Genomic DNA, 22,426 nt, shown 5'->3' on the forward strand with positions numbered 1-22,426 from the left:
ATTTCATTAATATATATAATTTATATGTTAATGGTTTACAGTTCCTGAAATCATTTAACTATCTAGGGGCAGGTATTGAGCGTATAGAATTCTACTTCCTAACTCCCACCATCCTCCACATCTCTTAAAGACCTACATAATATGCACCCCCTCAACCCCATCATTAGGAAATCTGTTATAATGTTGTCTGTTCACAGCCTCCTTGTGGAAGCCAACAGGGTGCGATTTGGTTTTAATTTTTATTACATCGACGCTTTTGAGTCTCCATAGAACACCAGTACGTACGTATGTGTGTGTGTATGTATGTATGTATGTATGTATGTATGTATGTATGTATGTATGTATGTATGTATGTATGTATACTCACACACACGGTGTGCGTGCAAACATAGACGTACACGCGCACACACTTGTATATCCTTTCAAAATGAAAAGGAATCTCTTTTGTCGGCGTTTATAGATATTCATTGATATCACTACTACAGGTTTTATAACTGAATCATCAGATATTCGTGGTTCTGTCGATGGACGTGGAAGTGATAGAAAGCAGCCGGAGTAGTATGTATGTATGTATGTATGTATGTATGTATGTATGTATGTATGTATGTATGTATGTATGTATGTATGTATGTATGTATGTACGTACAGTCAGACCAAACGGCTGTTGAAGAGTAGCATCCTGTTATTCAGACAGCAGCTACTCAGCAGTAATGAAAGAAATGAGTGCCTCACTTAACAGCGAAAATAACACCATCAGAGAAGGGTAATGAACTCATGAATATGTACGCCGAATGTATAGCAGTTCTACGTAAGCCAAGATAGTTGGATTAACCTACTTAAACAGAAGTAGGACATTCCAACTAGTAGAAGAACAGAAACTTGGATGAGAAACATCGTATTAGCTGAAACTTTTGCGGCAAACTTAGCATTGACGAAAGAGTACTAAATACTAAATCAGTAAGAAAGGTAAGGATGCCGCTAAGCCTCCTCGATGGGAAAGAAAGTGATGATGATAATATACCAGCGTAGAAAATGTCGCCTACATAATCATCAATTATTCAAAACTATCCGCAAATTACTACATTTCTATAAGACGTATTGTGAATGGCATTTACAATGCTATCTGCAGGTAGGATAATCTTGACCGCCAGAACCAGTATGTATCCACGCCTGTCAAGATAAAGCATACCGGTGGAACATTCTAATATAAACAGTAACCTGATGCAAATATAAGAAGCCTGGTATTATTCCATGGGACCGGGAACAACAGTCATGCATCATTATTGAAGTCAGCTGCTTAGCGAATATAAATACTTCATCTAAAACTAAATATAAGAGAACGTCTATGCTAACTTAATGAGAAATTTATAGGCTTTGTACCGGTGCTGAAGATTTTCTGTGTATCTATTACCATAAGTGCACTGGGTTACGTAAAACAGATTTGCATCGAAACGCCGGAGTAATCCAAGAAAAAGATAAAGTAAACTGACTCGCGTCCTCTGATTACATTTTATTAGAGGTACAATGAAGATATGTAAAAGATTCAAAGAGTCATCCATTTGTGTTTCGTGGAATGAAAACATGTATACACGTGCATGTGCAAATCATATAATGTCCATGCAATTTTTCTCTAAAAATAATGTGTTGTGAGATCCTGGTTGAGATTTGAACCATAGTTCTCAGATTTTCCCGATCTAGAACCACGAACTAATATACTTCCATAACAAGAAAAGTATCATAAAAGGTATTTGCAATCAGCACTGGCTGTTTTGTTATGGCAGAAGCGGCAAAGCTTCGAAAGAAGTAAGCAAATTTTCTCTAGAAAACAGGTATAAAAAGACTGGCAAATTCAACCTCAAGCCAGGGCGCTGCTAAGCCACCAGCGGGAATCTATGTCGCTTGTTACAATGAGTTGTTTTCTCTTACCTCTTTCACATTTAAGTAACTTGTTTATATCACAATCGGCGAAAGGTACTAATTTTTCCTAATAAGTGTTTAGTAACACATTAATGATATGCAGTGATTAATTTCCTTGCACTACTTTATACATTATCCAATTAGTCATATAGAGAAGATTCGTAACCGTTAGGTTCGTTGAACGTTGTTTCATTAATTTATTTAATGTACATTTGTAAATATAACAGGTTTCATTAAATACTAGTACATGACCCGTCAATAAGGAGAAAACAATGCTATGTTTAGAATAACATTTCAATTTAATTCAACTATTGTTTGAGAAATACACAAAAGATATAATCTGATAATATACTTACATATTCTTATTTATGCAAATACTTTACAAAAGCAGTAATAAACTAACAAAAAAAAATATTAAGCAGATCTGTATTTTTACACAGGCAGCATATCAATATTTACAATATTTCCGTATAGACAACATTACGCGTAAGTCTTCTTATATTTTCATTATGACGTCTACTTGTTCCTGATCTGGTAAATTCTTTTTGATTAGCAAATATTTTAAGATTCACTGGATCCCCAACTCTACTAAGAGCAACATATAACTGGCCATGAGTAAATATGGCTGCAGGCATGTAGATGCTGCACTTAGGCTTTGTCCTTGTTGTTTATAGACATTGCAAAAGCAGGTCTCACTGTAAATTGGCGTCTTTTCAAAGTAAAGGGCAAATCGGTATCAGATGGTTGCAGAATAATGCGGGGAATCAAAAGTGTGCGTCCTGCATCAACACCAGTTATTTTACTTGCAGTGATCTGACACCAATAACACACTATAACGTGCGCCATTGCAGTGCGCATTTCTCTGATCTAAGTTTCTTAACAACATTATAGGAACGCCTGTTTTTAATTTGATAATGTGAGGTGGCATGCCACTTATATTAAGAGAATTCAGAAATTCAGGAGGATAGAGTGCAGATTGTTGATCTTCTGCAACGGAATCAATATTCCTCAGAGTATACGTCTCACCTGGAAATTTCTGTCAACTTCTTCATTCTTTGTTGTTAATATTGCTCGTGATGATAACCATTGGGTACTGTTAAAATTAACCTCTAAATCTTCATAGACATGGTTGACCAAATCCTCCTTGCTGTTCACTTGAAATTACTGAGGAATCACTATTACATCATCATATAATTGTCTTTGAATGTTGGGGATTCTTCCATCACCAACTTGCAATAACCAAACAGAATGATACGCCAGTTGAGCTTGAGAGGTGGTTTCATTATTGCTGAAACAGTTTTGCACTCTCATATTAGTGAGAAAAGAAATTGTGCTACGGTCATGCTGACCCATGTGATGATCCAATTCACACAGTATATCATTCAGGGCAATATTCAAAGCTGCTTTATGAGAAAATTTGTGTTGTGTCATTTGATGGAAGTAATCTTGGCAAAGATCTTCGCGAAACATGTATAATTCTAGTGGTCAGGATGGAGAGCAAAACTGAAGAATACTGACAAACAAATTTCGTAAATTATTCACTGAACGCATTGTTCTTGCCTCATTTAGACAAAGTTTCCATTCTTGATAATTTTCTAATAGATTCATCGTTTGACACGTATGCTTAAAATTTTCACAAACATCACTGTTAATTGTGATTAAATTTTCAAAGCTTGTTGCTCCCGCTTTATGTTGAAGTAATAGTCTAAGATATAGATGCTTTCGATCTAGTGTGGATTCTTTGCCATCAAATTTGAATTCTTTACAATCAAATTTGAATTTTTCAAAGGGACTTTGTAAGACAAGCTAAAACGCAGAAAACGGTCAATAGGCATGCGCTGAAGTGTTGCAAACGGTAGAAAGTAGGAGCCTTCATACTCGAAAGAATATTCGATGACCGCAAATCGATTCGAAGCAAGTTTCTCGAAATTGGTGCTCAAGAGTTAAACTACATCAGCCGTAAGGGAATATATGTCTATCTTATCTAACTCGCCCAGTAGGGCCCACTGTTATTCAAACTTCGATTTAGCCCCAAGCTTGGGACAACAAACTCGAGTTGGATAAACTTGAATAGTAAGCTCTTTGCTCTTTATAACCGTTTTATGAAGTCACTTTTTTGTTAAAAATTGTTCAATTTGCATCTCCTCAAAGCGAATGGACTGGTTCTTTTAAGGTCACTCTTGGATAAAGTTCGAATAGAAAGCTCGAATAGCATAGTTCTCGAATGAAAACTCTGCAGCTATCAAGAACTTATGAGCATTACTTTTGCATAATACTATTGCTAATAGCAATTCACCATACGTTAGCATAAAGGAAAAAATGAGCTCATACTAATCCTGATGTAACGACCTGCCTGAATGCGACCACGCGTCATCTAAGACACGTGCATACCATGTACAATAGACAGTCTAGTTAAAAGACATACCACGGGGGGAGTCACTTGTCTAACTCTTCTCCTCCAACTTTTATTATTGTTACACCAAGTATAATGCTGCGGAAAGTCACAATAGAGGATATCTTTTGCTAGGGGATCTTCTTCATTCATCTTAAAATATGCTGTTAATTTGGTCGATCTATTTTTTGCTAAAGCTTCATGTGCATGATTCGGATTAAACACAATAATCTGTTGATCCGGCAAATGTATCGACAAGCATTCAACAGCAGGCTGCCTTTGCTGAACTGGAGACTCATATAATATCCAGCAAGCCTCTGACGCTCCAATATAGCGGCAATTTTTGTAACTCGAAATTTCATTCATCTGATTTTCGTTGCCAACATTAAGACGCACGCCATCTTTTTGTCGGTGTAGAGGAACTGTTGCATAGTCAACACCTTTGAAAATGTACTTGTAAAGATATTTCACAGCCTTAATAGATGCACACCATTCAAGATTAATATGAGTCTCGTACTTCTGTTACAACCAATCATTATAAGGAACTACATAATGGTTATCAACAACAATTTCTCTATTTCCAATCCGTATTGAAGTTGTGAAGCCACCATCTCAAGGGCTTCGGTGACGATATTGAGGATAAGAATCATTTCCAATTAAGGTTTGTGATCTGTAATCTCTTTGATATCTTTTACTGCAAACACCATTCACCATGCAGGGAGAATTGAAATTATCTTTTTCCGCAGGGTCTATGTATCATGTGTTTCTTCACCAAGGAATAAGATGTGACGTTAATGGGTTTTCGGGATTAGGAAGTTCAGCTATAACAATTCTATCAATTTCTTGCCATGCGTTGTGATGATTTTGTATTATGAATAAGAAATGGCAGTGAGGTAATTGTCATTTTTAAAATTTCACTGTGTTTACATGAGCAATAAGTTTTCCAAGGACTCCTGATTTGATATCGTGCAATAGTGTCTGTTGCTTTAATTTAAATACTCTTGCAGTGATATCTGGTTGGTCAACCGCCGTCTGGCCCACAGAAAGCTCGTTGGCTATTTCATGTCATTTTGGGTTGTATGTAAAAGTCAAAAATAAAGTAGGTTTGCCAAACTTTCTAACTATGGCCATTGCATCCTGGTAGTGTTTTGCTATATATCGCGGACTTCCTGTAAATGAACTTGGCAATATATAACTACGACTTGTATGATCACTATCACCTGCAAGTATAGCATCTTGTAAGCCATTATATAAATCAACTCTTAAGGTTGCTTGATTGTTATGAACATATCGCAGACGAGTGGATTGTACTTTGGCAATTTGATCTACACAGTATTGCTGAAACAAACGCTGACCTAATTGCAATATATTTGTAGATCCTGTTCTTTTCCTGAACTATTGAAATTTGACGGTTTGTGCTGCATTTTATTCTAAAATCTGTTCACATTGTTCTTGTGACAGACGTTGTCTTGCATTTCCATGCTGAGCAGCATCTTGGTCTAAAATCTGCTTTCTTCGCTTCTGTGACTGCGCTAAACGGAGCTGACGCCGTCTTTCTGTGTTCCTTTTACGTTGCTCTTCCCTCTGTTCTTGAGTTTGCCTCAATCTTCGTAATTGCTGACTCAAATATTTTGCACTTCTTCTATAATTGGACCATTCCTCTTCCATGGACAAATCTTAATTTCTGGTTTCGGACAGACAGACGGACGGACGGACGCAGCTGTTGTTATATAAAAGAATTTGGAAACCCAATTAAACTTTAGTGTGGTTGTTAACTACACGCGTAACCTGTCTGACATAGTCAACAATTTAAGAATAATACCACACTAACTGCCACACTAAACACATTCATTATGCAAATTATTTTCATCAAATTCAATATTTAATTTTCAGAAAGTTGTAATTGATTAGTCAGCTTCCTTCTATTCTAGAAATATTAAAAATAATTCATTGCAAAAAATTAAAAATTGGTGATTATCCCAGAAAGTGGGATAATCGATAGTGTTATCTACAATTCGATAGTATTATTTACAAAAGTTTAAACTTCCTCGTCATTCTCAAAATCTTTTAGAATTTACTCAGCTTGTCCAGAGGGAACGATTGTGTTAGAAACAATTTCTTTCACCCCCAAGAATTATTTAGTCAGAGTTTTCGAGCTCTGAAATTTAATTCTTTACAAATTCAAGAAAATTATTCAAGACAATAACATGGTGACTGAAAAAATTTTTAACATTTTCTGTTGACAAAAAATAAGATTTCAGACCTTTGTACTCTTCTAAAGAACGCTTTATAAGCCATAGAAAGTGAAAGCTAACATGTTTCACGGTGAAATAATGGTATTTTGTATTCAATATCAACAAAGCACAGAAATCTTTTAAATTTTCTGTTTTCACAGTTGAGTTACTAAAATAAAAAATAACTAAATAAAAAGTAAATTTTCATTGCGATTAATTCAATATCAAGTTCGAGTTTACCAGAAGCACGTTGAACGGTGTTGTGAGAGACGCGAATAAAGCAAGCAACCGACATCTTTAATTTTATCATTCAAAATACTGTTCACTTTATGAAACTGTTTTCCTGACCGTAACAATTGATTCCTCCAAAATTCAAATTACCATTGTCTACCCTAAAAGCTATGCATCGTTTTTTTTCTTCTTTTTAGATATTTTATTATCGTTCAAGCATTTCTTTATATAGACAGCTGTAGTCTCTGATCATTCATTCAGCATGGTATTCAATGCTAAAATTTTTATTTGCTTTACTTTTTTCAATACAAAAATGCAGTAATAAAGTAAAAACATTTTCTGCTTTATGATTGCTCGTCCCAATTGAGATGTATTGATTGAAGAAAATGAAGTAACATTGTTCTAGGTAACTTTTAATCAGTTGTGAATTTGGAATAACTTACACGGTGAATAACTTCTACAAATAATCAGTATTTCTAAAGCTTCGATGGCATTTCATCACATGATAGGTCGTTGTTAACTCAGATATAGTTAGTTCAGGGATTCTAGTGGTTCCCAACCGGTATCCATATGACCCCTGGGGGTCCAAGCTAGCAAAATAGTAAATTGAAGATCCACAGTAATACTTTAAGGGTCTATAAAATATTCTGATTTAAATGTATGTATGGCAGGAAACAGCTAGGTTTCTTTCTCTAACGTTTTACATAGTCCAACCTACATAAGTTAATGTGTAAAAAGCAAAATAGAAACTTTGAAAGAAGTATGTATAAAATTAGTTGGTTAATGTTTACAAGTACACCGGCACGAAAAAAGAAAAAAAAAGTCGATTTTTTAAGTGCCGGTGTACTTGTAAACATTAACCAATTAGTTTTTAAACGTCAAATGGTTATGTGGGTCCACTAGAATAAAATAGTAATCAAAGGGCTCCATAGGTAAAAAATAGTTGAGTATCGCTGAGTTAGTTGGTCATGTTCAGAAAAAACTTTTTTGAAAAACAAAATCTGTAATTTTGAAAATGAAATATTCGTTAGGAAGTTAGACGTTTTGCCTTTGAAGAAATATTATTCTTGCTGTCTGATTCCCCCCATTGTTGATTCATTAAATTAGTTCCAGCTTTTGGCACAAGGCCAGAAAATTCGGTGGAGGGTGTAAGTCGATAACATAGACCCCAGGGTTCAACTGGTACTTATTTTATCGACCTTGCAAGGATGGAAGGCAAAGTCAACCTGGGTGAAATTTGAACTCAGAACACAGAGACAGATGAAATGCCGCTAGACATTTTGCCCGGCATACTAACGTTTCTGCCTGCACGTTGCCTTAGTTCATTAAATTATTGACGATTACTAATAAATTATTGATTGTTTCTATCACTATATAGTTCAACAGAAAATGCATTGTATTGGCCAGGCAACGGGAACACAGTGGAACTCAGCCACACAGAGTTCAAATCCCGACCTATCGCAGGCACTATTTAAAAAAAAAAGTGGAGTGGAGTAAATATTTTTAGAACACCCAAGCTGAAGTGTTTAGTTTAATGAAAATTGAAAAATAAATTTTAAACCGAAATTGTTATTGCGAAAAATAGGATTTGTAGAAGCAAATTTTTTTAAAATTCATAAAAATACAAAGTAGAAAATATTTACAAAAACTTATTTTTGAAATTAAATTAAAATTCATAAAAAACGAAACAAATCACCGCCAGGAAACATTTTTCCGGGACAACGGAACTATTATTTAAAAACCGGGACGAATTCCATAAAACCGAGTAATGAATCCAGGCGCATGTATGTACTAAAGAAGTATACACACCCATTACATGAGGACAGGCATACACATGCATATATCTAATTACACACACACACTAAGCTGTACACGTTCACACACCCCAAGAACTGACTTGACTCAATTGTTGTTATTGACCGGCTCAACTTCTCAAGAACTTAGATTTCAAAAGAAAACTTGCATGTATGCACTTCTACATACATACCCGCCCCCACCCCACAATGCATGCATACATACATACATACATACATGCTTGCATGCACACATGCATACATACATATATGCGTGCAAACATACATGGGCAGAGTCGTTAGCAAATGCAATGTCGTCTTTTTTTGTTAACTCTCTTTGTTCTGATTTCAAATCCGGTCGAGGTCACTTTAGCTTCTCATTTTTTCGGAGTCAATAAAAAGTATTAATCTGAAACCATGGACAGGCAGAACTGTAAGAATATTAGACTAGACACTGCGCGGTATTTGTCTAGCTTTTTTGTATTCAAAGTTCGAATCCCACTATGGTCAACATGGCTGGTAGTCTTAACCGAGGCTCAGCTTTACACCACCACCTGGCACTCTGGGTGCCTTTAGAGAGTCTACCCAGTTGTAAACATCCGGATCGAGTTTCCGGTTTGAGGACAACTTCCTCCTTCCCTCCCACCAGTCTAAGAATCCCTTTAACGGGTCACGGGCACTTCCTTCCCTTCTAAAAGATGAAAAATGTATGTAATTGGAATGTATGTTTGAGAGAGAGAGAGAGAGAGAGAGGGAGAGAGAGAGGGGGAGAGAGAGGGGGAGAGAGAGAGGGGGAGAGAGAGAGAATAATGAAGGAAAGCGGCTGACACACTTCACATACAAACATACATAATTACACTGATACATAAAAACTTAAAACCAAACACGTATGTGGACTTGTGAAGTTAATTACACCGTGAAAAAGATATTTTTACTTTATTTAAGAAATATCTAGAAAATATTATCAAACATTTTCATAACAGCAAAGTTATGATTTATTAAAATACTTGCCAAGTTTATAGCCATCCTTTTCTCGATATACCTATATGTTGAGTAATCTTTATTTCGGGTACGTACATTTTATTATTTATGTCATGTTCTCTTTACAGTCACTCAATTGTTTACAATAAAATATCATATGTGAATATATCGAGAATGAAGAATGCTTCTGTTTGGAATCTCCGGATTTCCAAACCTGAAACTGCCTGGTTATAAGTTCATACTGCCAAGGAACACAACCGTACACCTTGTAAATATGGTACGATACCAATCAGCATGCTATAGAAAGTGTTTGAGAACTCAAAGGTACATAAAACATGCCCACAATCACACAAAACAAGGTGAAGATGATAGTGACTTCACACTAGCCTTCAGATGTTTGAGTGAGCCCCCAGGCCCATACATTCTCTATCCTCTGATTACGGCGAAAGGTTAAAAGCGACTGAAAATTGTTTGAAACGAAGGCCCTGAAGGAAACGTTATGAATATTGTGACGTCATAATGCCAAAATAGAAAACTTTTTAATCTTAATTTCACACATACACACACAAACGTGTACACACATATACGAACATAAACGCGCATATATATGTATATATATATATATATATATATATATATATATATATATATATATATATATATATATAATTATTATTTGAGGGAATATTATTCCTGACTTACAGGGGAAAATTCAATTTAGAAATACTAAATCAAATTTCACAAAATATAATATATATATATAAAAATTAGAAAAAAAAACACCTTTTATCAATTGAAAATGAACAATTAAATTACACCATCTAGAAAATTACATATAATAGAAATATTAAAATTAAAATAACAATAAATATACCGATGATTAAGTAAATTGCAAAATAATAACAAAAACGTATATATTTGGTAGAATAACGACACGTGTTTCGTGGCTATATTTAAGAAATGATTATAGTAAAAAAAATAATAGTAGGAGTAAAATCACTTCGATATAAATATAGCCACTCATCAGGTTAAAAATAAACTAGAATAATAAAATAATCAATATATACGTTATTATTATTATTTTGCAATTTACTTAATCATCGGTATATTATTGTTATTTTAATTTTAATATTTCTATTATATGTAATTTTCTAGATGGTGTAATTTAATTGTTCATTTTGAATTGATAAAAGGTGTTGTATATATATATATATATATATATATATATATAAATATATATATATATACATACATACATGGGAGGCGAAATGGCCTTGTGGTTAGGGCAGCGGACTCTGCGGTCAGAGGATCGCGGTTCTATTCCCAGATCGGGGGTGTGACCCCTGTTGTACTCTTTCGCCACAACATTTTCTCACTCTCTATTCCTGTTTCTTAAGTAACGCTGAGATGGACTGGCGTCCTGTCCAGCTGGGGGAATACATACGCCACAGAAACCGGAAAAACGGGCCCATGAGCCTGGCTAGGCTTGAAAAGGCCGACGTTTATCGTTATATTCATACATACACACACATATATATTATGCTCATACATATATACACAAATACAAACATTATATGCAAACAACTTGCAGATACAAGTGCTACCAGTTGAAAGCTCCGCTTACCAGACACTTGCAGGCTTATGGAGTCATCAGGAGAGAATGCGCGCCATTTCAGCACCTTCCTCTAAATGGCATTTTTACGCACTTCTCCTCCCCCATCACTGAGATAGGGCCCCGGTTGCTAGTTCAACCGGCCACTAGGCTTCGCTCAATATTTTTCTAGCCATTGCTCACCATCCCTTCTTAACCAAATCCAATGGCTTGCCTTCTCCACTGTGGCCTAGATATCCCTCATGATGGTATTTGCTTTGCGACGAGTCGGCCTAATGACAACAAACATTGTCTCATACTGTTTCCAACTTCGAGTGGATAACGTTCTGCTTTCCAGCGTGTGTCCTTACAATCCTCTAGGAGACGCTCATAAGGGTCGACCTTTCGAGTCCTAGTGGCGTCCATATTACTTTCATGAGGAACCGTTTACTCGACTAGATTTGCTACTCTTTTTTCTTCACACCATATGATAATATATCTGGTTTCTTCGTAACTGAAACGACGAAGAATCATTGACATCTCTGTGAATCTGCTGCTACTTCGTAATAACCGTTCTACTTTTCATTGCTTACAAGAAGATTATTCAAGCGGATTTAATGTCCTGGACGCACGAAGGCAAAGAAATCTCAGGCTGGTTTCTTCTGTGGTTTCTTACTAATATTGATTAGAGAAGTTTGTTTCTTTGCCACATTGAAGAGGGTCTTAAGAACCAGATGGCGTCTCCAGGTATATCTGTTCAATGCCACTGATTAGTTTGAATGTTCACATGTATGTACGTATATCTATTCATATTCACACCGTCACTCTGTCTGTTTGTGTCCTCTTCCTTTCCCACTTTCTCTCTTCCAATCTCCTTCTCTCTCATACACGTCTAGACTCTAAATGTGTGTTTATGTGTATATTGCGATTCTAACAAGCAGCATACAATCTGCCTTCACTTTGAAAATAAAGAATTTTGTTGCCAGCAGCTCTAATAGCTCCCAGAGTGTGTCATCTTGTCAAAGGCCTTTAAGCAGTTCGTTTTCTGGTTTCATAGACAGGAATCGAAATCTTAGTCTAGATTTTTCTCTAAGCTACTTTCTGTTGTTCTCGGTATTAACACATACACGACTATGATAATCAACTTTCATACTTGGATAAGTTCTCTTCTGTATTTTAACAGGTCACGATGGCCAGGTGTGGTGGTTTACTCATGGCTAAGTATTTCTCCAGCAGTTGTTTCGCCAAAAAGATTGCATCTGTGTCATATCCTCTGAATATAAAACCAAAGTGAATCTCTTCAGGGTTAACATTACTCCTGATCAATTGTGCTATGACCTTCTCCATTAATAGCCTGATCCATTAATTTGTTGCCTCTGTAATTTCCTTCTTGTGTATCTCCTTTCCCATTTTAGCAGTTTATAGTGATAATACCACATCAGTTATTGGGTATGATACCTTTCCTGTACTATTTGATTAACAATTCGGGTATCTATAAATATCTTATCTTACCTGGTATTTTTAATACTTTATTCACTGTATTGCGTGTTCGTTTCTTTTTTGCATCTGTTATTTTATTATTGATCTTCTAAATAAATAAAGTTATATCCTTTAAATTGCTGCTTTTCTTTGTACGAAATGAGAAGATACATTGTGGAACTGTTATTTTAACGAATTATAACTATTCATCACCCGAAGAGACACATCTGCACCGTCGGATGCTCCTGAACCAGTTGTTAAGTATCCCACCCGTGAGGGATCGATGTTAGATGTGTCGAAATAATTGTAGTGATTAATAAAAATTCTCACTTACCATATGAGCGCGCGCGTGTGTGTGCGTGTGTGTGTGTGTGGTAAATGAGAATTTTATTACTTTAAGAAGAATTTCAAGAAATTCGGGGTACAACAAGAACAAGAATGGAAAAAGTCACATCTTTAATTGGTAATTGAACCATACATTACCAACGGTCGTTTCTATTGTGTCAGCATATATAAAGGAAAAAGTTATAAAATAGCAGCCAAATTCATTGAAAATATATGCTAACACAATGTTATCAAAGCAATCGAAAATGGGTTAAATTCAAAAAGAACTAAGAAAATATCTCCAATAGATGAACGCGTGCAAAAAGAACATTAAGAAGAAATATAATTAAATATAATTAAAGAAACGCCATGATTTAATGAAGTTAAAGGAAACAAGGAAGGAAGGAAAGGAAGAAGGAAGGAAGGAAGGAAGGAAGGAAGGAAGGAAGGAAGGAAGGAAGGAAAGGAAGAAGGAAGGAAGGAAGGAAGGAAAGAAGGAAGGAAAGGAAGAAGGAAGGAAGGAAGGAAGGGAAGAAAAACATATTAGTAAAGAAGTGTTTAAATATTTAAAGAATCCAGAGTAAAGATGTTAGTTAAAATGGCGAACTAGGGATCTTCCTTTCTTGAGAGTGAGGAAGATAAATGCCGGAATATATAAGGTTAGATAAGCAAGAAAGTAAGATAAAATAGGGTAAGGAGAAAAGGAGACCTCAAACAATTTAGGTGAACAATGTAAGGAGATAACAGTAAAAGTGACTCGGAGAAAAATCCCTAATCAAGCGTGTGTGTGTGTGTCTGTGTGTGTGTGTCTGTGTGTGTGTGTGAGAGAGAGAGAGAGGGGGGAGAGGGGAGAGAGAGAGAGCGCAGTAGCATAGCTGTGGAGCGATAGGATGGTCCATTTTTGACTTTGCTGTTAGAAATGTATCGAGTCAAAAGGCTACAATGTTTAGATGTTCGTTGTCCTCGAAGAGTGTTATTATTGAACAAAACAGGTAGAAATCGGAAAGTACAAATCTGATCTGTACGACGGGTGATAGAATCCCCGTTGATTGCCTGATTTGTTACCAAAGATATGTGTGGTTACACAGTCTTTTCAAATGAAGTTTGTTTACAGATTCTTGTTCGGTCACTTCCTCCAAACGATTCTCAGTGTACCGATCGCTGTTTACGGTACAGTCACGTTCCAGAAAATCAAGGATACTAACGTCCTTGTCATTTCCCCACCCCACCTCACTCCTCCAAAACACATTACGACTTCCTGTATTCTAGGGATTGGATTTCATTCCCAGAACCTAAAGATACGACTACGTTTTATTCCTGATCAGTAAAAAATGGGTCATCATTAGCTTCAAACGTCTCCAACTAATTAAAATAGACAATCTTCAAACCAATCTTTCAAATCAGATGTCAAACGTCGAGGTACTCGCCGTTCACACACTTTCCGATACCCAAATTCTTCCACCATCTTCAGTAATGCATTGTGACCACATTTCAGTTGTACAGTGATCTCGCAAGTTGTAACTCGTCCTCCCGCTCGAATCAATTAATCCACTCGCTCTGGTTCGTGTATGTTATTGCGTTTGATGGTCTCTGACTGCACGGTTTGTCTTCACTTCTCTCATTACTTAAACTTCTCTCAGCTGTGTATATAACACTTGTCGAAGGTGTCGTCTCGTCTCGGCAAACAACCTTCTGTGGATATCTGAGACTCTACACTGCTCCTTCGTCAGAACTCAATGACAGAACGTTGCTTCTGCTTAGAACACAATATTCGCCTTGAAGAAAAATGGAAAGTCGAGGAAGAGTTATTCAACAAAGATGTGCCATTTGAACGATCTGTAACAGCTCTTTACCTTGACTCCAACAATTCAGATTTCGAGCTTTGAACCACACCCTAATTATATTACCATAAAAAGACATTAGCGACCTTGCGAAGAAGAGAACATACACGTAGATATTTATCCACTAATCGGCATCGGCTGGCGTGAAAGACGAAAAGAAAACATGCAAAACCTGCCGACAAATTACATTTTAAAGGCTCTAAAAGTCATGCCAGGGGATTATAAAAAAAACTGAAGTTCTGGGTCCTCGAGCAGAGCCAACACAGATTCTACAGGGAACTTTGTCACGTTGCTCCGCGAGATGTACTCTCAATTCTACTTTTCCTTACGTAACGCACACTGTATGCAAAGTTCGAGAAAGGAGATTATCCTTGTGTTTTAACAGCGACATACATACATATTAACATACATACCTGTATAAATGCAGACACTATTCTATATAATTATTAGCTTTGTTCTATATTTTCTTATATTAGCAATGGACACATGTAATTAAGTAGATTTAACCAGAATATTCTCTTTATCTTATTTATTGTTAGCTTAGTACACACGAGGTGCATTCCAGAAGTTTGAGACCTTTTTAGGAGAAGCAGTTATAACTTCCTAGATTATTGTAATATTAGTATATTATTACTGTACATCTAATAAGCTGACTTTCAAACTTTTTGTTATTCTAGAATGAACGCACACTACTAATTACTGCTTGTTACAGCCGACTAGTTTGTAGAATGCAATCGGGGTATTTGAAAGCTCGCTATACAATAAAGTGTTGAGTTAAACTGAGAAAAAACGCTAGAGAAACTTATGAAATGTTCCAGGCTGTTTATGGATTAACTTGAAGGAGCTGAGCATGTTTTTCATTGGCACAAGAGGTTCAAGGACGTTAGAGAGGAAATGAGAGACGATGAGAGGTTTAGGAACGAGAAAAATGTCAAAACATTAAAGCTGGTTGAGAAAATTCGTAATTTCGTGGATGGAGACCGTCGTGTGTCGATAAAGGCAATAAACATGCAGTTTGGAGTTTGTGTGGCAACTACCCACAATTATTCATGAAGATATGAACGTGCGCAAAATTTGTGTAGAGTTGGTTTCCAGGGTGTTCAGTGACGAACAGAAGGAAAGATGAGTTGGTGACAGTAAGGAGATGGTTGAGCTCTTTACCTCCAAACCAAAAGCACTTGAGCCACTGGTGAATGTGACGAAAGCTGGATCTACTATTATTATCCAGAGACCAAGTGGCAGATTGATCAATGGTAGCATCCTGGCTACTCCAGAACCAAGAAGGCCAGACAATGCAAATCCACCGGGAAGCTCACAATGATCCTGTTTTGATACAGCAAGTACATCATATACATCCACTGGGATCCCTTTGGCCATTCCATAATGTGAAGGTTTTGAGGGAGGTCAGAAAAGATTTCGTCACAAAAGGTGGGGTCTCGTCCTCCCGGGTCGGTGGCACCTGTACCAGGACAATGCACCAGTCCACAATTCTCCACCCTCCCTACAATCAAGACCTTGCCCCCTGTGACTTTGGTTGTTCCCTTAAGCTGAAAGAGATCCTCAGGGGCAGTTGTTTTGAAAACATCGAGAAGATGAAGGCGGCTGTGACAAGGGTCCTAGACTCTTTCACTTTCATAGAACCTTCACGAAGCTGCTGGAGCACTTGTGAGTGCATTTAAGTCAGAGGATCCAACTTTATAAGAGATTACAGCTTTGAAATTAATGTCTCTCCTGAAAAAGTCTCAGAACTTCTAATGCAACTAATATATCTAATATATAAAATAGAGATGTGTAGTATTCACTTTTCATGCGAAAACGGTTTCACAAATCACATCCATAGTTGTGATGCATGACTAATTTGACCTTGTACATATTTTAGTGTCTTCATTTGATTTTTAATTTTTAAAAATAAAAAAATATTGCTTTTTCTGTTACATTCACGTCTTTCAAAGATTTTAATATTTTTACTTCCGGTTTTCTAGCGTCAGTGACGTACCAAATCTCTTTATGTATATTTCTCTATTCGTCTCTCTCTATCTATTTCTATCTCTCTGTAACATATCTCTCTATCTATATCTCTTATTTTCACTTTCATTCTACAGATCCTATTCTTTTCACTTTCAATTTTCATACTCCATTGTTTAACTTCCATGTTATTGTTTTCACTGTAAGTACAAGTTTTGAATCGCTATTTACAAACAAACAACGACAAATTACTGACAGAAACAAGTTCACAATTACTGATGTAAGTAATTTCATAATTTACTGACAGAAGTATCTTCCTAAATTTCACTTCAATCCGTATGGTCTTGTGTTTTCCTGTTGTTGATGGTTTCTTTCTGGTTCCTTTGATACTGGCTCTTTGGTTCACTGAGTGGCAAATTTCCCTTCAACCCCTACAATACTTGCTTCTCCCTTAAAATTTCTTATTTACTTTCTGCCTGTCGTATTAAGAACTACAGATTTATGTCTCCCCCCCTACCCCAACACAATTTCCATAATCATAACTTTCAGAATTATGGATATTTTTTAATAAAATTTTCTACGAATATGTGTTCTATCATGTCAATTTCGAATATATAAAAATGTGGGGGTTTAACTGTTTTAGAAGGGGTGAGGATTTTCTGAAAATTCACTGAAGTCTACTTCAATTCGTCTTAACTTTCAAGAAAACGGAATTTTAATGAAAATTCTCTACATTAGATTCACTTTAAAAAGGTTTCTCAGTGTCAACTTCTGGTATTGACATAAAAATGACGAAGTCTGTCCCTGTCTAAATTTTAATGTTTTCATTTCAAGTTTTAATTCGCTATTTGTAAACAACTACAATAAATTACTGAAAAAAAGTATTTACTAAGTTCACAAATTTAAATATTCGGTACAAGACACTTTTTTTAAAGGTGCTTTTATTTATACAATTTTTTCATTCCATGTCCATCTCATTCATTGTTCGCAATAATCTCTCTCTATCTCTCTCTCTCTCTTCTCTCTCTCTCTCTCACACACACACACACACACACACATACTCCAGGTTCGATTTCTTTATTACACAAATATCATGTTAAAATTTTGCAATTAAACATGTGGCCCCCCAAAAATATAGGAATTATTTTACTGGAATTTGCACACTTCGTTTATTTACGTAAACATTTTTTATTTATTTTCTTTGTCAGCTCTATGTATTTATAAGTCACACACGCACAGGCGTTTTTGTATGTACGTTTGTATACATTTATATATATGTATATATGTATATAGTGTGTGTGTGTGCGTGTGTGCATGTGTGTGTGTGTGTGTGAGTTTGAGTGAGTGAAAAGTGTATTGTCATGTATTCGTACATACACAAATACATATGCATACATCTTTTTTGTATGTATGTATGTATGTGTGTGAGAGAGAGAGAGAGTGATAAGTGGCACTCGCTCTCTCACACACGCACGCACGCACACGCACACATACATACAAGAATGATGTACGCCTATTATCTATGTATGTACGTATATATGACAACACACCCCTTCACTCACTCACTCTCTCTCTCTCTCTCTCACTCTCTCTCTCTCTCTCACACACCTCCATTTCATCTGTGGTTTGATACTGTGTGTATATGTACCTGTGTGTGTATGCAGTCGGCGTTCCACAATCGTTAGAAAAATACAGTGAAATTTTCTTTCTTGATATTCCTGGTGACACACGTAAAACATTTGTCACATTACTTCTCTCCAAAGTAAGGCAAAAAAAATTGCAGTTGCTGTACCATTGTCTGGCTTTACTGCCACCATTCTCACAGGAGGACGAACAGCTCATTCTGCTTTTAAAATACCACTAAACCTGGTAATTTGTAACATAAGCAAAATTCAGGTTCAGCAGAAGTGTTGTACCAATGACATATGATCATTTGGGATGAATGCACCATGTCACATAGAGGTGCAATGGAAGCCCTTGGTAACACCTTACAAGACATTGGAGGCAACAATAAATTTATGGGAAGATTTACATTACTTTTGTCAGGAGAATTCAGACAGACATTACCAGTCATTCTGAGACAAACAAGATCTGATGAAATAAAAGCATGGAATAAAGTTCTGAAATTCTCCTTCAATACTAACATGCCAGCTTCATTACATGGGGACCAATGTGGAAAACAGTTTTCAACCTGCCTCCTCCAATTAGGAAATGAGAAAGTACCACTTAATGGGAATGGTGATATCAGTTTGGCTCATATTGCTATCATGATGAATTCCCCAGCTCAATTGAAGAACAAGGTATTACCAGACTTAAGTGATGATAATAATTTACATAAATGGTTGTGTGAAAGGGCAATTCTTAATCCCCAAAAATGAGACAATAGCAAGAATTAATCATGAATTAATGAATAAGATTCCAACAGTCATTAAGAAGTACAAATCAGTTGATTCAGTCCTTGATGAAAATCAAGCTGTCCATTACTCAACAGAGTTCCTTAATTCTCTTGAGCCACCTGGAATTCCTCTACATAAACCTTTTTTGAAGGTAGGTGTCCCAATAATGCTTCTAAGAAATTTAGATTCTCCTAAATTATGCAATGGGACAAGGTTGATTGTGAAGACATTATCACCTAATGTGACAGAAGCTACCATCATCATTGGATGTGCCTCTGGGGAAGAGATTTTCATTCTAAGAGTTCCAATCAAACCAACAGTTCAAACAAACAGAATTCCCAGTGCGACTTACTTTTGCAATGTCTATTAATACAGCTCAAGGTCAGTCTTTGAAATCTATTGGCTTGATTTTCTCATGGCCAACTTTGTTGGTTGCTCCAGGGTAGGTTGTTTGCAAGACTTGTTTGTCAATGCTCCAAATCAGAAAACAAAGAATCTTGTTTACCCAGAAGCCCTTACATAATTTCCTTCAAACATATGTGGTAGAATTTATCTCTTCATAAAAGTGGTAAATTTTGCATTTTCGTTTATTATTATTATTATTATTATTATTGTTGTTGTTGTTGTTGTTGTTGGTATTATTGTTGTTGTTGTTGTTGGTATTATTATTATTATTATTATTATTATTATTATTATTATTATGCTTCCAATATGTAAGGAAAATTTTCATTCCCGGGCAACACCGGGTGCCTATGCTGGTAATATATAAAATTCATAAATAGTAATTGCATGGGAACACATTATTTATTGCGTGGTCATTCTTTTCTAAAAACGAAGAGTTTACTTAATCAACAATGGCATTCTAATGGTCATGCTAACAGGCCTATGTCAGTTAATAAAATGTTAATATATATATATATATATATGTGTGTGTGTGTGTGTGTGTGTGTGTGTGGAGGCGCAATGGCTCAGTGGTTAGGGCAGCGGACTCGCGGTCGTAGGATCGCGGTTTCGATTCCAAGACCGGGCGTTGTGAGTTTTTATTGAGCGAAAACACCTAAAGCTCCACGAGGCTCCGGCAGGGGGTGGTGGCGAGCCCTGCTGTACTCTTTCGCCACAACTTTCTTTCACTCTTTCATCTGTTGGCCTGCTCGCTTAGCCTGCGGGGTGGCGTCATTTGAAGGCTAAAACAATGCGCATTGTGGTCGGTCACGGTGATCACGGTGATATATATATATATCGTGAAGTATATTTGCCACCTAATGTGACTAACCCTTAAAGGTCGATGCTACTATAGCTTGTAGCTCCATGAAGATATCTTCTCCAACTGGCTATTGACACACTATCTGTGCCCAATCAGTATTTGCAAAGGGAAGTCATCATTCTCCAGCCTGACGTGATACACACGGACCCGAGTTGTAGGGCATTGATCCGTCATCAGCGTGTGACAATCACCGGTTGGCGATGGAAAGTGATTCTCAATGCAAATGTATATACTTTTTCCAGTGACGAAAAGTCACTGATCTCGAAAAAGTGGAAATAAGCAATAATAATCTCTGAGCGATATATATATATATATATATATATATATATATATATATATATATATATATATATATATATATATATATAATATATATATATATAAATGGGAAGTTTACGAAAATAAACAAAAGACGAAGGCAGGTGGAGTACAAACAAACAAATGTTTTAGTATAGCGCTCAGGAATAGAAATAGAAAAAGTCTTTTACTTTTCGAGCCTACGCTCTTCGACAAAGATACACAGAAAAAAAAAACAAGGAGAGAAATAAAGAGAGACGGATTAACGATTAACAAAGTTAACTTTTCAATTAACGGTGCCCACCTCTGTGTGTGTATATATATATATATATATATATATATATATATATATATATATATATATGTGTGTGTGTGTGTGTGGTGTGTGTGTGTGTGTATGTGTGTAATACACACACACACACATATATATATAAAACCTAAAACCATCTTTAGTGTTCATATTAATCTGTCAAATGTAATGCTTATTTGTTCCCGTTATTTTGAATTATTCAGGTTCAAGAGGGGTATCCACAATATTTGCCTGTAACTTTGTAAATTTTTACATACAAATTTGAAATTTTGTCAGTGGGTGCTTTATATATCACTGATTTATTGTTATGGAATTTTAGTTGATTTTGCTGAGTAAATTTGACAGGTAAATTTAATTAACAGGTGTAAAAGTAATAACATTATGAATAAACACTAAAATTGAAATTCTTAATGCATCTTATCTGTTTGATTAGGAAGGAGGGCTTTACAATCCAAAACTATAGTTTTTTTTTTCTTTTGCTTAGAGTTTAAAAAATGCTGACTTAATAGTGTTAAATTTCAAAGGGCCTAAAAAAGCCTGGTTTCATAGTTATGGGCCCTTTTTTTAGGTTTTTAAAGGCTTTTAGAGTCAGAAAGGGGTAATAAAAAAACTCAAATGAAACACAATATTAGTATTAAACTAAAAAAAAGTTTATTGATGAAGTGGCCGTAAAAAAATAAAAAATAAAAAACAATATATACATAACTTAATTTTTCCTCTTCTCCATTTTGTTGATGAGATTCATGTTGCCCTTCATGAAAATTAACATAATGAAATTTCCATCAGACAAGGACGATCCCTTGGCACTCAATATGTCCTTGCCCATGGAAAATAAACGTTCAATTTCAGCACTAGAAGGGATGGCTGCGTTGAACTTGATGAACAACTCCTCCAACACTTGTTCACTCAAGAAGGCAGCATCTGTCAGTAGATCTTTGGAGTTGGTCCCCAACCAGGTCTTTACCAAATTCTGGGAGTTGTCCTTCGGTGACCTGTGGCTTCCGCTCTCTTTTTGTTGGGTGACACCACTGAAGAAATTATCCCCCACTTCTTCGCTGTTGCTACCTCCACTGTTGCTGCTCACTTCCTCAGACTGCTGCCTCATGGCCTCCTCGACCTTATCCTCCATGCTTCTACTCACCTTGGTGAACTTGTTGTTATCATACCTATCCAACCAGATGAGGTGAAACCTGGGGTGGAAGGCAGCAGCCAGTTGGCATTCCTCATTGTCCAGGAGGGTTGCAAATCTTTTGTCGATGACTACCAAAACTACGTCGACCAAGGGGCCAAGACTGCGTCGACTAGGGGGGCCAAAACTGCGTCAACCAAGGGGCTGCAGTAGACGAGTCTTGGGTTAACGGACTTGAGTTAAAGGAAATTAAATGTAACGGAAGTTAATTAGTCCAATAAT

General features: G+C 36.2%; 1 protein-coding gene across 1 annotated transcript; it reads left to right on the plus strand.

The window, feature by feature from the left end:
- Window positions 1-18,697: 18,697 nt before the first annotated feature.
- LOC115222332 lies at window positions 18,698-19,126 on the plus strand. Its single transcript, XM_029792520.1, has one exon. It carries the CDS (start codon window positions 18,698-18,700, stop codon window positions 19,124-19,126), a length of 429 nt encoding a protein of 142 aa, XP_029648380.1.
- Window positions 19,127-22,426: the final 3,300 nt, after the last annotated feature.

This window comes from Octopus sinensis, linkage group LG19 (assembly GCF_006345805.1).
Source record: "Octopus sinensis linkage group LG19, ASM634580v1, whole genome shotgun sequence".
Lineage (NCBI taxonomy): Eukaryota > Metazoa > Mollusca > Cephalopoda > Octopoda > Octopodidae > Octopus > Octopus sinensis.

What these genes read in the sequence shown, in the direction of transcription:
- LOC115222332 (XM_029792520.1), top strand. Translation starts at nt 18,698, where the DNA reads ATGTCACATAGAGGTGCAATGGAAGCCCTTGGTAACACCTTACAAGAC.